At 42.5% G+C, this 13,707-nt stretch overlaps 1 protein-coding gene across 1 annotated transcript; it reads right to left on the bottom strand.

Moving 5' to 3' along the window:
* Nucleotides 1-3,945: 3,945 nt before the first annotated feature.
* irx1b (iroquois homeobox 1b) lies at nucleotides 3,946-8,190 on the bottom strand. Its single transcript, XM_035764521.2, has 5 exons — nucleotides 7,747-8,190; nucleotides 6,495-6,737; nucleotides 5,466-6,231; nucleotides 4,773-4,833; nucleotides 3,946-4,343 (listed from the first exon to the last, which is right to left on the bottom strand). Exons 1-5 carry the CDS (start codon nucleotides 7,978-7,980, stop codon nucleotides 4,292-4,294), a joined length of 1,356 nt encoding a protein of 451 aa, XP_035620414.2. The 5' UTR covers nucleotides 7,981-8,190; the 3' UTR covers nucleotides 3,946-4,291.
* Nucleotides 8,191-13,707: the final 5,517 nt, after the last annotated feature.

The raw sequence follows: 13,707 nt of genomic DNA, 5'->3' as shown, positions 1-13,707 counted from the left end.
GAGACCGCATTCACGGTAAATGCTGCATATGTGGGCTCAATTGGAAATGACCTAAAGCCACGTTGTTGAAAACCCGTGATCAGATTGAATCCCGGCCAGACACTTTTCAGTGTCCACACAAAAACATAAACATCATACAAAAAAATATTAGAATGGTTATTCAGGTATTATCTAAATAACAGGAAGAATCCCCTTAGCTGATTACAATTTCAGAATAAGACGCTGTTGTTTATTGACCTACCTGGTTAAATAATGGTAAACAATATGCTTGTTGGGAGTGAATAGAAATACTACACATTGCAATAGTATTAAATATCAATCTAAAAACCATTAGCTGAGCATTTCCACCACACTCTGATGTGTCTGGCTATGGTAAGGTTGAAAGATCCATGACATTCATCCATCCATCCCTCTATCCCTCTATTCCTCCTTCCCTACATACTCAATCCTTCACCCTCCATCCTTTCATTTCCCACTGTGTTTGAGGTGTCATTTCACCAAATCCAGACTTCCCTACACACGCACAGACCTCTGTCTTTGACTGACAGCACACCTGCCAAGGTGCAGTAGCTGATAGCACATAACAAACAGTCAATTTAACCCAGTATAATATATATCATTACACATTCCATATTTACGTTAACTTAAAGGAGTTTGTTTTTCCAAGGAAGTGGAACGATCGTTCCCCTCCCTGTTTGACGTTCATAGTTTAGTCATACAGTATATGACATCCTTTCATCATTCACCATTTAATATCTTCTATTTATTTTATTTACCGTTTATCTACTTTAACCAGGCAGGTCAGATGAGAAGAAATATGATTGCCAAGACGCCTGGTGGCCTGATGGTCTTCATTAACTGAATATATAATATCATTACTAAACATTTGTTTCATTGTGAACTAACTACCTTATAATAGTTTATAAGCAGTTTATACATTTACATTTACATTTAAGTCATTTAGCAGACGCTCTTATCCAGAGCGACTTACAATTTGGTGCATACACCTTATGACAACCAGTGGAACAGCCACTTGCATCTAAATCTTGTTGGGGGAGAAGGATTACCTACCCTTACTTACCCTATCCTAGGTATTCCTTGAAGAGGTGGGGTTTATGATCAGGTTCAATTAGAGCAGAGTTTATTCAGTGTCACCACAGCCATTCTACAGACTCAGTGCCTTGCTGACATTCCACTAAAACCACATAAGTCAACTCCAGCTGCCCATCCCTGAATATTGCCCTCTGATAAACGACCTGTGTGTGTGTGTGTGTGTGTGTGTGTGTGTGTGTGTGTGTGTGTGTGTGTGTGTGTGTGTGTGTGTGTGTGTGTGTGTGTGTGTGTGTGTGTGTGTGTGTGTGTGTGTGTGTGTGTGTGTGTGTGTGTGTGTGTGTGTTTGTGTGTGAACTATAATAGAGCAGAATATTGTTCATACATTATGGTTGTGGAAACAAGAGACCAGTTGCATACTACTATAGTACATGTAGTTCTAGATACTATAGTACACATAGTTCTAGATACTATAGTACACATAGTTCTAGATACTATAATACATTAGTTCTAGATAATATAGTACATTTAGTTGTAGATTCAGTACATGTAGTTTATTTGATTTATTTATTTTACTCGTCAGCTTTCGACCCCTGGTATCATATAAACACACATAAGAATTGGAGGAATGCGTAGAATTGCAGGACATGAGCTTTAAAACAGCAAAAAGATCTCTGCCCAAATCAAAATGTGTAGAATTGTGGGAAATTAGCTTTAAAAATGCAAAATGTTCTCTCCGCCAACAAGAGGGGTGTGGACAGTTTGGGGTTGCAAGGTGGGGGTTTGTTACTACGCCAAAAAATGACATTATCCATCCGGGCCTTTGCCACCTAGGAAATGTGTGTAACCGGACCTTCTCAAATAGTACCTGAGTTCCCCTGCTATAGTACATGTGTTTGTAGATGCAGTACTTGTAGTTCTAGATACAAATTAGACACTTTTTAAAATAAATTGATTATTCAATTTTTGTCCCAATATAAACCCTTTACTCACGACATATTTAAGCGGTAAAGTACAATTCCGAGACCATGCTATATTGTGAATACAGTCACAGTTGAAGGCTGTTGTTCTCCCCGATGCTCAGTCAATAAGCATCAGCTCAAGAGTGATAATCAGTGCAATATATGAAACCTTTATTTTACTAGGCAAGTCAGTTAAGAACAAATTCTTATTTTCAATGACGGCCTAGGAACAGTGGGTTAACTGCCTGTTCAGGGGCAGAACGACAGATTTGTACCTTGTCAGCTCGGTGATTCGAACTTGCAACCTTTCGGTTACTAGTCCAACGCTCTAACCACTAGGCTACCCTGCCGCCCCTGGGTTAGGATGATGAAATGTGTGTCAGGCTACATCAGATATGTATATCATCAATACAGTAAGACAGTAAGAATGTTGTGGCGTTTAGCCCAGTGCATAACTCATGGAGATCTGTTGCTGCTCTGTCTCTCCAAATGTGTTCATCAGTGACACACCAGTGACATGGCATAAATCAACCATGACTTTCTCACATCCCAAATATGTGCTGTGTAGGCATTCGTGTCGTATTGGCCTCGCCTTAAAGGCCCGGTGCAGTCAAAATGAGATTTTTCTGTGTTTTACATATATTTCCACACTATGAGAATGGAATAATACTGTGAAATTGTGAAAATTATGATAATGCCCTTTTAGTGTAAGAGCTGAAATGTCAGCTTTTTTGGTGGGACATCATCAGGCGGTAAATGAGTTAATAGACCAATAAGAGAGTTCCAAACCTCTCTGCCAATAACAGCTAGTCCTAGCAAGATTCTTGCTTGAGAAATTGCTCTTAACTAAGAAGCTATTTTTGTTTCTTCTTGACCATTTTAATTGAAAACAATCACAGTAAGGTACCTAATTGTTACCCAGAAAGAATTTGATATTGAGATAAAAATTACCCACCCCCATCTCTCCTTTTCTTCCCTTTATCCCCCAGACCTCGTTCTCTCTCTCTCTCTCTCTCTCTCTCTCTCTCTCTCTCTCTCTCTCTCTCTCTCTCTCTCTCTCTCTCTCTCTCTCTCTCTCTCTCTCTCTCTCTCTCTCTCTCTCTCTCTCTCTCTCTCTCTCTCTCTCTCTCTCTCTCTCTCTCTCTCTCTTCTAAGCTGTTGAGACCCTGCTGGGCTTTTGGAGGTCATGATGGCTTCATGAGTGACCCCCATATCACACACACACACACACACACAGCCCCCATACCGGCTGATGGCCTTTCCTCTTCTCTGATCCATATTTCAGAGGCTGCATCATCGGGGCTCTAAGAGGCTAATCCGGGATGAAAGGTGGGGAGGGAGAGTGGAGAGCCAGGGAAATAGGCCTCTACAGTTAAGCAAACTGCGTTCCACATTTAGAATTTGAATGAGCGCCATGTTGGCACCCAAAGTACCAAGACAGTCACATTGAAGAAATAATGTCGTTGCAGACTCGTACAGAAAAATGACACGATTTCATGTTTTTGGAACACTTTACATTAATTTCGAAGGTTTTTTTAAACACTTCACATGTCAAATGTACATATGGTGAGTGTTTACCTAGCTGTCTCGTTTTTTCACATAATCCCTGACCTGAATGACAAAGCCAATTAAAGAGCTTCGGTTACATTGGGTTATTGGCCAAATGCTGCACACATTTTCAATTATTTACATGTTTGTTATTTTAGCAGACGCTCTTATCCAGGAGCAATTGGAGTTAAGATTTTTCGCCAAATCAGCCCGGGCATTCGAAGCAGCGACCTTTTAGTTACTATCCCAACGCTCTCAAACGCTACCTGCAGCCCCAATGATGTAACATTGGCTATGGTTTATCATCATCATCGTTGTAAATCATGCAAAATGGAAAACGATATATTTGATAAGACTGTAGGCGTAGGCTACTGGATGAAGAATATAAAAATAAATCAAAGTCTATGACCACGATTAAGTTTATTTCTCAAAAATATATCCTTTAAACAAATTATTTACATGTCGATAACTTTTTCATAGAAAATAAAACAGAAAACAAACATACACAGCAAAGACAAACATTGCCAGTATAAATGGCAATACGGAACATGTGTGTGATCAAAAACAGGCCTATAGGCTATGAATCTTGTCTCGCATCATATAGGCCTACTGTTTTAAAATCTGACGAGTTGAATCTTATGTTTCACTCTCAAAAATAGTAGACTATTCGATAAATTGTTCTTCGTTAAATAATTATTCCAGATTATTCTCCGATGATAACTCTTCACTCTTCATATTGTGGAAATGGTCGAGAGCGCGCGTTGCGCGGTTCCGTGGTGAGATCTTTTGATGAAGAGAAAAGAAAATACAAACGTCAGAAAATTTAAATGAGTGTGACATTGAATAATTCATTTCCTATAACGATATTGCTATCAGGCCTATTTCATATCCTCCCTCAACATATGTGTATTCACTGGCAAGGCGTGAATAAATTGAGGGTAGATTATTTAAATTGCGTGAACGATGATAAGTCAATGGCGCCCGTTCCACCCCTGTTGGCCGTATTAAACGGTGTCTAGTGAGGCGTTAAAAGCCGTTAAACTAGACCGATTAGATCTCTTCAGATGATTTATGAGCTCGAGCTGTGACAAGCCATTCCGTCAGGTGAAACGGCCTTTAACGGCGGGTTAAAAGGTTCATTTAGGCCTACTGGATGATTATAATATAGATGACACTTGACATAATGTCACAATGAGGTTTGAAATATCTTACCTGTCGGTGATCAGCTGGAAGGGAGACTTCGGCGAGCCAGACCTGCGAATAGTCACGTCATCTGTAAACAAATAAACAATCAGGCAAATCAGTAAAATAATCAATATACTTAGTAGACCTATTTTGAATTAAGTTAAGCCTGTTTTTAATGCAATAGTATTTGAGTGATGCTTTGATGAAGGCATAACTGCCGAAACACGTTAGACTGCCCAGCCGATATTAAAACGGTGAAATGAGATTACATCTTTTTGTCCTTTAAAAAAACAAACATTTTGGAGTGCCACGGTCACCCAATGCTCATCAATTTGGGATTTAATTTAAAGTCATTGTCATATATGGCAGAGCACTTAGCTAATTAATCGAGATGACACACCTGTTAGCCACTCCACGGTATTTGTGTGTTGTTGTAGGCCTGTGACCGCTTCGAAATGAATGTATTGTTTATTAGGCTCTAGGCTATAGCTGATTTATATAGCCAAATGTTAGTTTTCAGAAATATCACAATACACAACATGAATTAAAACGAGTGTTAGATCAAAATAGTGTGCCATATGTGGAAATTGTTATTTTGACAACTGAAGAAGAACACTGGGCCGAATTCATGAGACTGTTATTCATTTCCAAGCAGATGAAAAATAGCCTCGATTCACAATCATAAACATATGCAGGCCTAGGCTACACTACAATACATACCATCTCGCTTTGGACTGAAGCTCTCCGAAGACTCATCTCCACTCTCGTCCTCGGATGCCCCTGAAGCCTGCGTCGCCCTTGCGTCCTGACGCTTCAGTGCGCCATGGAGAGGCATGTGGTGTCCAGCTGGGTTTGCCGTGCTGAGAAGCGACCTGACGCCCAGAAGAGAGTTGGCACTGAGGAACGCTGCGTTGGCCCAGTTGTGGAGCTGCTTCCCTATCTGGCAAGTGTATATTCCATGACCCGGGAGTAGGGCCGGGTGGTGGGAGGGAGACGTGGCCGCGTGAGGAGCTGAGGCAGCCGGGGAAGGTTTATGGGAACTGTCGGGGCTTGTGGCTGTCTCCGCCAGAGACCAGATTTTGGGTTTGTTCTGTGGGGGCCTCTGGCACCCCGGTCCATTGGGGGAAAGATCCACTGCGTTTTTACAAGCACCAACCGGCGCCTTGATGAGAGAAATAGGACCCTCCATGCCTCTGAGGGCTTCAACAGACAGCTTCCTCTGGCTCTCCAAGCTACTCGAATCCGATGCCAGCTTCCCCTCTCCCTCCCCTTCCCTCTGATCTCCACGGTTCTCCTCGACTTTATCAATGTCGATACTCTCTAAATCGATCTCCTCGTCCTCTTCATCCTCGCTCTCCTGTTTCTCAGGCTCGTCCTCATTGTCACTACTGAAGATCCGTCCATCCCGGTCCTCCGCGCTGCGGCCCCACGTCACCTTGTTCTCCTTCTTCAGACGCCTGCGCGCGTTGGCGAACCACGTGGACACCTGGGCGGACGAAGGAATTAATTTATATACTGTTGATCCTTTATTAAAACTATTCAGAATTAGGTTAGTCATTAATCAAATTAGTATATATTAAACTGGCAGACATGAGAACAGCACAGGCAAAACACACTGACAGGCAGACATATTTAAAGTATGGCAGGGCCCGGAGTTTTCCAGGTCAAATCATGTAGGCCTAGTAGAAATACTCCTGGCCTAAACCTATTTTATCCCCCATAGCAGTAGAAACCTTTATCCTTATATACCTGTGTAAGTGTCATCTTGGTGATGATGGCCAGCATGATCTTCTCTCCCTTGGTGGGATACGGGTTCTTCTGGTGCTCCTGCAGCCAGGCCTTCAGAGTGCTGGTGGTCTCCCTGGTGGCGGCCTTGGCTCGGTTCGGGTCGCCGTAGCCATACTGGCCATACGGGTAGAACCCCGCGCCGGTGTGGACAGCCAGACCTCCCGGGTGAACTCCGGGGCTGTCCTTCAGATCATACTGGGAGTTCTGGGGGACAGAAATAGTGGTAGAAATATATGTAATGTTTATCTCTCCAAAAATGTAATAGTTCGAGGCCTATTTGTTTTTATCCAATTTGTAGGCCTTTATTGATTTTCCAACGCAAAATAAGTTTACAGTATCCTGGGTATTATGACTGTAGGGTAATGTTGAAAAACTACCCCATATCAGTTCGCTCAGTATGAGTTTGTTTTGAAAGGTGAAACTGAATCTCACAAATCCTGATAAACAATGATGTCACACTTCCAGTGTAATCTCACACTGTGTAGGCTATCTCCTAAAATAATTAACGACCAGTTAATTAACGACAATTAGGCAATTGTTATTTTGTCTAGGTTATGGAGATTTTGTTTCTGGCTTTTTCATACAAGCACCGATATCTCCAATTTCTTATAGCCTACAATAGGTCTTATTTTGGTCAATTCCCCAAACTTTAAATATTACCCTAAATAATTCTACATAATTGACAATATGGGTATATAAATTAAACTGAATATTTTATCAAATTGCTAATTAATTATGAGATGTATTTTATATGGAAAATAATGTATAATCCAGCCATCACTTAGGCTAATCTCTCTCATGTCTAATTGTTTGTTTAATCTAATCTTAATATTTCTGAGGAAATTTAAAATTAATTTTATCTTATTATCGAAATAAGCTACCAGATGAAAATATGCAAACGATTTGTTTTAATGACTCACATTTAGACTTTTGGTATTGTGCCATGAATAATAAATCAGAAAATCCCATAAACTCTTTTTGTCCCTATTTCAAGGACCAGACATTTCAGTTCCGAAAAACATGATTGAAAAGAGCTCAAAATATAAAACATTTTCCCTATTACAATCCCATTATATTAGAATATGAAACTTTCCTATCCTTAAAGGCAATCCACTTGCATGTATTTAACTGGCCTGCACATTCAATCAACATTTGAGAAACAACCACTCGAACAAAGTTCCAATTATACGTTCCAAGAAACCGTTTCTCCTACCATTTGCGATATGAGGGCGAGGTCTGCACCGCTGTAGGGGAGAAACGCGCTGTAGTTCTGAGCCGCCCACGGGTTACCATACATCCCCAGCATCGAGCTAACAGCAGCGGCAGTAGCTGCCTGATTCACGCCGCTCTCGGCGCCTCCATCCCGGCCAGAGCCGGCCCGGTCGCCCCCATAAACCTCCTGGGAGCCACTTAGAAACTGGGGGTACCCCAGCTGCGAGAAAGACATGTCCGTAGAGAAGGGCGCAGTAAATTCCGTGTCACAAGGGAGGAAAGGAAAATAGGAGGAATTCCCAGTTTCCCAGAAAGATAAGGATGTCTAAATTACAAATCACGGGTAGTCAGTCAGACAGACAGTCCCACTCCCCGTCAGCGCAGCAAGCTCCAATGGTAGTTATGAGTTTGGCACTTGAGCGCCCAGTAAAGCCTCTCTCTCTCCCCGCAGGACTCTCTCTAGTAGAGCTGACGGGATGATTGGCAGGCTGCTTAACAACCAAGCCCCTCCTATGCCCCGGGCAAGCGATCAGTGCATTGGTTCCTTCTCTGGGTCCTGTGTGTGTGTGTGTGTGTGTGTGTGTGTGTGTGTGTGTGTGTGTGTGTGTGTGTGTGTGTGTGTGTGTGTGTGTGTGTGTGTGTGTGTGTGTGTGTGTGTGTGTGTGTGTGTGTGTGTGTGTGTGTGTGTGTGTAAGAGATAAAGGGAGATCTCTTTTCTCATAATCACCGTTCTTTCATTTTCTTAATGGGTGTTCAAATAAACAATGAAAACAAACAACAGAAAAAAGGATTCTACAATAATAACAATAGTATTAATATTGTATGAAGGCCTGATTATTAAACAACTGGCTTAATAACAATAACGATACATTTATCCAAGAATGTGTATTATATAATAAATAGCCCTACGATAAATAAATCATGTAGACCTATAACAAAAGCATTTTGCATTCATTTGAGCCTAGACCATTTTTTAAAATCTATTTCCAAACTCTTCCTAACTACTCTTATGGTGCATTATACTTTCTCGCTACATTATAATTAAGTCTAAATATGTAAGTGGTCCTGGGAGACTGCGAACTAGAACCGCTCCAGAGGAGTATCGGCGACAGCATGGGCACCAGATGGCCGAGGGAAGCGTCGACTCGGCCGGCAACAGATACCGCGGAATGTCGGGTGATATCGACGGAAATCACTGAAGCATATTTTAAGATTACAATTCAAGATAGAAGGGGCGTAAAGAGTGAGATAGAGATGGAGGGAGAGGGAAAAGATTGTGTAGATATGAGACACGAGGTCTGTCCATGGAAGGAAAACAGATGTTGAGAGATTCTAGTAGCCTAAATAGGAAAATACATCTACCTAGGCAGAATGTTTACATAACTTATAACTATATATGAGTTAGATATATTTATCAACGAGTTTTCACAAGATTAGTCTAGTCCGAATTTCAAACCTAACCTTCCTAACCATGTAACATTTAGGATTTCATGTTTTAGACATGGGAAATTTGTTTTAATTTATTTGAGAAATGTACTGAAAGTTGAGTGCAATTGCCAGCTGTATTAGCAGTCATCAACAACATTTAATTAACAGTGGCACGGCTATGAAATGCCACCAACATACATACAATGTGAAAGGGTGAAATCTTTCTCTTTCATTTTTTAAATCTTAATCCCTGTCTGCACTACACTTCAATGAAATAATCCTGATCCCTTTATTCAAAAAGAGATACATGTAGGCTACTCTAAAACCTGCACACACACACACACACACACACACACACACACACACACACACACACACACACACACACACACACACACACACACACACACACACACACACACACACACACACACACACACACACACACACACACACACACACACACACACACACACACACACACACACACATCTAATGAGGTTTAGCACCCTGTTTTGTGCCCCTGTACCCTCATACACCCCTCCTGTAGCCCCCTGGATGTGGACTCCATCAGATGTTAGATTAGTAATTAGTGATCCTCCTAAACACAGATTCATCATTTCACGGTGGACTAGCTGATGAGGATGGCTGGGTATGGAGGGCTGGCTAGGTTTTCTCTCTCTCTTCCCTCCCCTCTCTCCCCTCTCTCTCATTCTCCACCTCTTTTTCCATATTTCGCTCTTTCCTCCACTATCCTCTCCTCTCCATCTCTTTCTCCCTCCCTCTCTCTCTCCTCCCCTCTCCTCTCAGCCCTGTGCTGTGAAGCACTGAGAAGACCCTAATGATTTAATTACAGTGTTTAAAGCTCACTCTGAGCTGGCAAACCCCTAGCTGCCACACACACACACACACACACACACACACACACACACACACACACACACACACACACACACACACACACACACACACACACACACACACACACACACACACACACACACACACACACACACACACACACACACACACACACACACACACACACACACACACACACACACACACAAAGTTTATATTCCAGCTCTGGCACCCAGGGCTCGGCTCATGAATCTCAAAGCTGTTTTCTAAATACACATTATGACGAGCAGTGCTGGGGGTAGCAGTGTGTGTGTATGTATGTGTGTGTGTGTGTGTGTGTGTGTGTGTGTGTGTGTGATGGATGCTTAAACTCCATGGCATTTTAAATGGCATTCATGGAAAGTGGTTATATCCTCATTGCTAAGGTAAGTGGAGCCAGGGGAATCCATTCCAGCTCCATAAAAGAGCAACGTTAAAGACTCTCACCCACCATCTCTCTCTCACTTTCTCTCTCACTCCCTCTCTTTCACTCTCTCTCTCGCTCTCTTTCACCTTCTCTCTCTCTTTCCCCTCATTTGTCTATCTATTTATCTTTCCCTCTTTTTCTTTCTTTCATTCTTTCTTTCTTTCTCTCTCACGTGTGAGTTCATCACTTCAAAATAAATGCCTCTATCATGACAGACGAAGGAAATGAAACACATCCACCATCTAATAGGATAATATAGCCCTCCATCTCTCTCTCTCTCTCTCTGTCCCCCTCCCTCCCTCCCTCCCTCCCTCCCTCCCTCCCTCCCTCCCTCCCTCCCTCCCTCCCTCCCTCCCTCTCTCTCTCCCTCTCTCTCTCTCTCTCTCTCTCTCTCTCTCTCTCTCTCTCTCTCTCCACCACCCTCCCCTCTCTCTCTCTCTCTCTCTCTCTCTCTCTCTCTCTCTCTCTCTCTCTCTCTCTCTCTCTCTCTCTCTCTCTCTCTCTCTCTCCACCACCCTCTCCCCTCCCCCCTCTCTCTCTCTCTCTCTCTCTCTCTCTCTCTCTCTCTCCACCCCCCTCTCTCTCTCTCTCTCTCTCTCTCTCTCTCTCTCTCTCTCTCTCTCTCTCTCTCTCTCTCCACCACCCTCTCCCCTCCTCTCTCTCTCTCTCTCTCTCTCTCTCTCTCTCTCTCTCTCTCTCTCTCTCTCTCTCTCTCTCTCTCTCTCGCTCTCTCTCCCTTTGTAGACTCTTGATTTCCATAGTGTCTCTGTGGAGAGTGAGTTAATGAATTCCTCTGAGCTGGAGAAAGGAGGGAGAACGGTTTGGCGGTTTGGAAAAAGAGAGAGGGAGAGGAGGACAGAGGGGAGGAGGGGGAGAGGAGAAAGGCTTTGAGCTATGCCATTCAACTTCACAGCCTCCCTTGGCCTGCTTGTGTATTCAGAGTGTGTGTGTGTGTGTGTGTGTACGCAGAGCGCCCATCCCGGCCTTTTAACGTGAACCTGCTAAGACTACCAAATATTTCTTCTGGCCCCGACCCTCCCTCCAATCCTCCCTCCAATCCTCCCTCTCTCTGTCTCTTTCTCTTTCCCTCGCTCTCCCTTTCTGTATGTAGGCTGTGGCTCTAGGATCCTCAGGAGGCTGAATCCCACTCCCTCCCATTACCCTCTGAGTCCTGTGCTCAGACAAAGGAATAACTTATAGTGAGGAAGACACACACACAGTTTCAAAAATGTACCTCTTACTTAGCTTGAACTCTGAAGTAATTTCCAGAGGCACTAAATCTGCCAGTTCAAAGATCAAAGGTTATTCTCTATTTTACAGTCAACTAATTATCTGGTATTTATACATTGGCGAGTCACAGTAGCACAAGGGCAGCAAGGGAATACCAGGTTTAAGTATTTGTATCTGTTTCTCAGTCTGTCAGATAACTTGAGATAAGAAGTGACAGATTTCAGGTGTGAGTTAATCATAACACATATAGATTTATTAGATAAGAGCTCCTCTCTGAGTCACAAAACACTCCTCCACTTCCAACTATTGTTCCCAAGTACTGCTACCGTTTCAATGAAATCCAAAGGCATACCATATCATTAGTAGAAATTGCATCTCTTAAGGGTTTGTATCCTGAAGAGTTGCAAGGGACCCACTCTGATATACTTTATTTGATACATATTGAAGTCAACAAGATCTCATAGTTTCCCTTCGAAATTCGACGTGTTATAGATGAACGTCTATTTTTGATGCATTAATTCTGCGTGGTTACAGGATTAATTCTGCGTGGTTACAGGGTTAATTCTGCGTCGTTATAGTGTTAATTCTGCGTGGTTACAGGATTAATTCCGTGTGGTTACAGGGTTAATTCTGCGTGGTAACAGGGTTAATTCTGCGTCGTTATAGTGTTAATTCTGCGTGGTTACAGGATTAATTCCGTGTGGTTACAGGGTTAATTCTGCGTGGTAACAGGGTTAATTCTGCGTCGTTATAGTGTTAATTCTGCGTGGTTATAGTGTTAATTCTGCGTGGTTATAGTGTTAATTCTGCATGGTTACAGGGTTAATTCTGCATGGTTACAGGGTAAATTCTGTGTGGTTTCAGTGTTAATTCTGCATGGTTACAGGGTTAATTCTGCGTGGTTACAGGGTTAATTCTGCATGGTTACAGGGTTTATTCTGTGTGGTTATAGTGGTAATTCTGCGTGGTTACAGGGTTAATTCTGCGTGGTTACAAGGTTAATTCTGCGTGGTTACAGGGTTAATTCTGCGTGGTTACAGGGTTAATTCCGTGTGGTCACACGGTTAATTCTGCGTGTTTATAGTGTTAATTCTGCGTGGTTACAGGGTTAACTCTGCGTGGTTACAGGGTTAATTCTGTGTGGTTATAGTGTTAATTCTGCGTGGTTATAGTGTTAATTCTGCGTGGTTACAGGGTTAATTCTGCGTGTTTATAGTGTTAATTCTGCGTGGTTATAGTGTTAATTCTGCGTGGTTACAGGGTTAATTCTGCGTGGTTACAGGGTTAATTCTGTGTGGTTACAGAGTTAATTCTGCGTGGTTACAGAGTTAATTCTGCGTGGTTATAGTGTTAATTCTGCGTGGTTACAGGGTTAAATCTGCGTGGTTACAGGGTTAATTCTGCATGGTTACAGGGTTAATTCTGCGTGGTTACAGGGTTAATTCTGCGTTGTTACAGGGTTAATTCTGTGTGGTTACAGGGTTAATCCTGCATGGTTACAGGGTTAATTCCTCACGGTTACAGGGTTAATTCCGTGTGGTTACAGGGTTAATTCTGCATGGTTACAGGGTTAATTCTGCGTGGTTATAGTGTTAATTCTGCGTGGTTATAGTGTTAATTCTGCGTGGTTACAGGGTTAATTCTGCGTGGTTACAGGGTTAATTCTGCCTGGTTATAGTGTTAATTCTGCGTGTTTACAGTGTTAATTCTGCGTGGTTATAGTGTTAATTCTGCGTGGTTACAGGGTTAATTCTAAGTGGTTACAGGGTTAATTCTCAGTGGATATAGTGTTAATTCTAAGTGGTTACAGGGTTAATTCTGCGTGGTTACAGGGTTAATCCTGCATGGTTACAGGGTTAATTCTGCGTGGTTACAGGGTTAATTCTGCGTGGTTATAGTGTTAATTCTGCGTGGTTACAGTGTTAATTCTGTGTGGGTATAGTGTTAATTCTGCATGGTTATAGTGTTAATCCTGCA

Source organism: Oncorhynchus keta, chromosome 20, assembly GCF_023373465.1.
Source record: "Oncorhynchus keta strain PuntledgeMale-10-30-2019 chromosome 20, Oket_V2, whole genome shotgun sequence".
NCBI lineage: Eukaryota > Metazoa > Chordata > Actinopteri > Salmoniformes > Salmonidae > Oncorhynchus > Oncorhynchus keta.
Note: the sequence above shows the minus strand (reverse complement) of the source record. Positions and strands in the feature narration are given on the sequence as shown.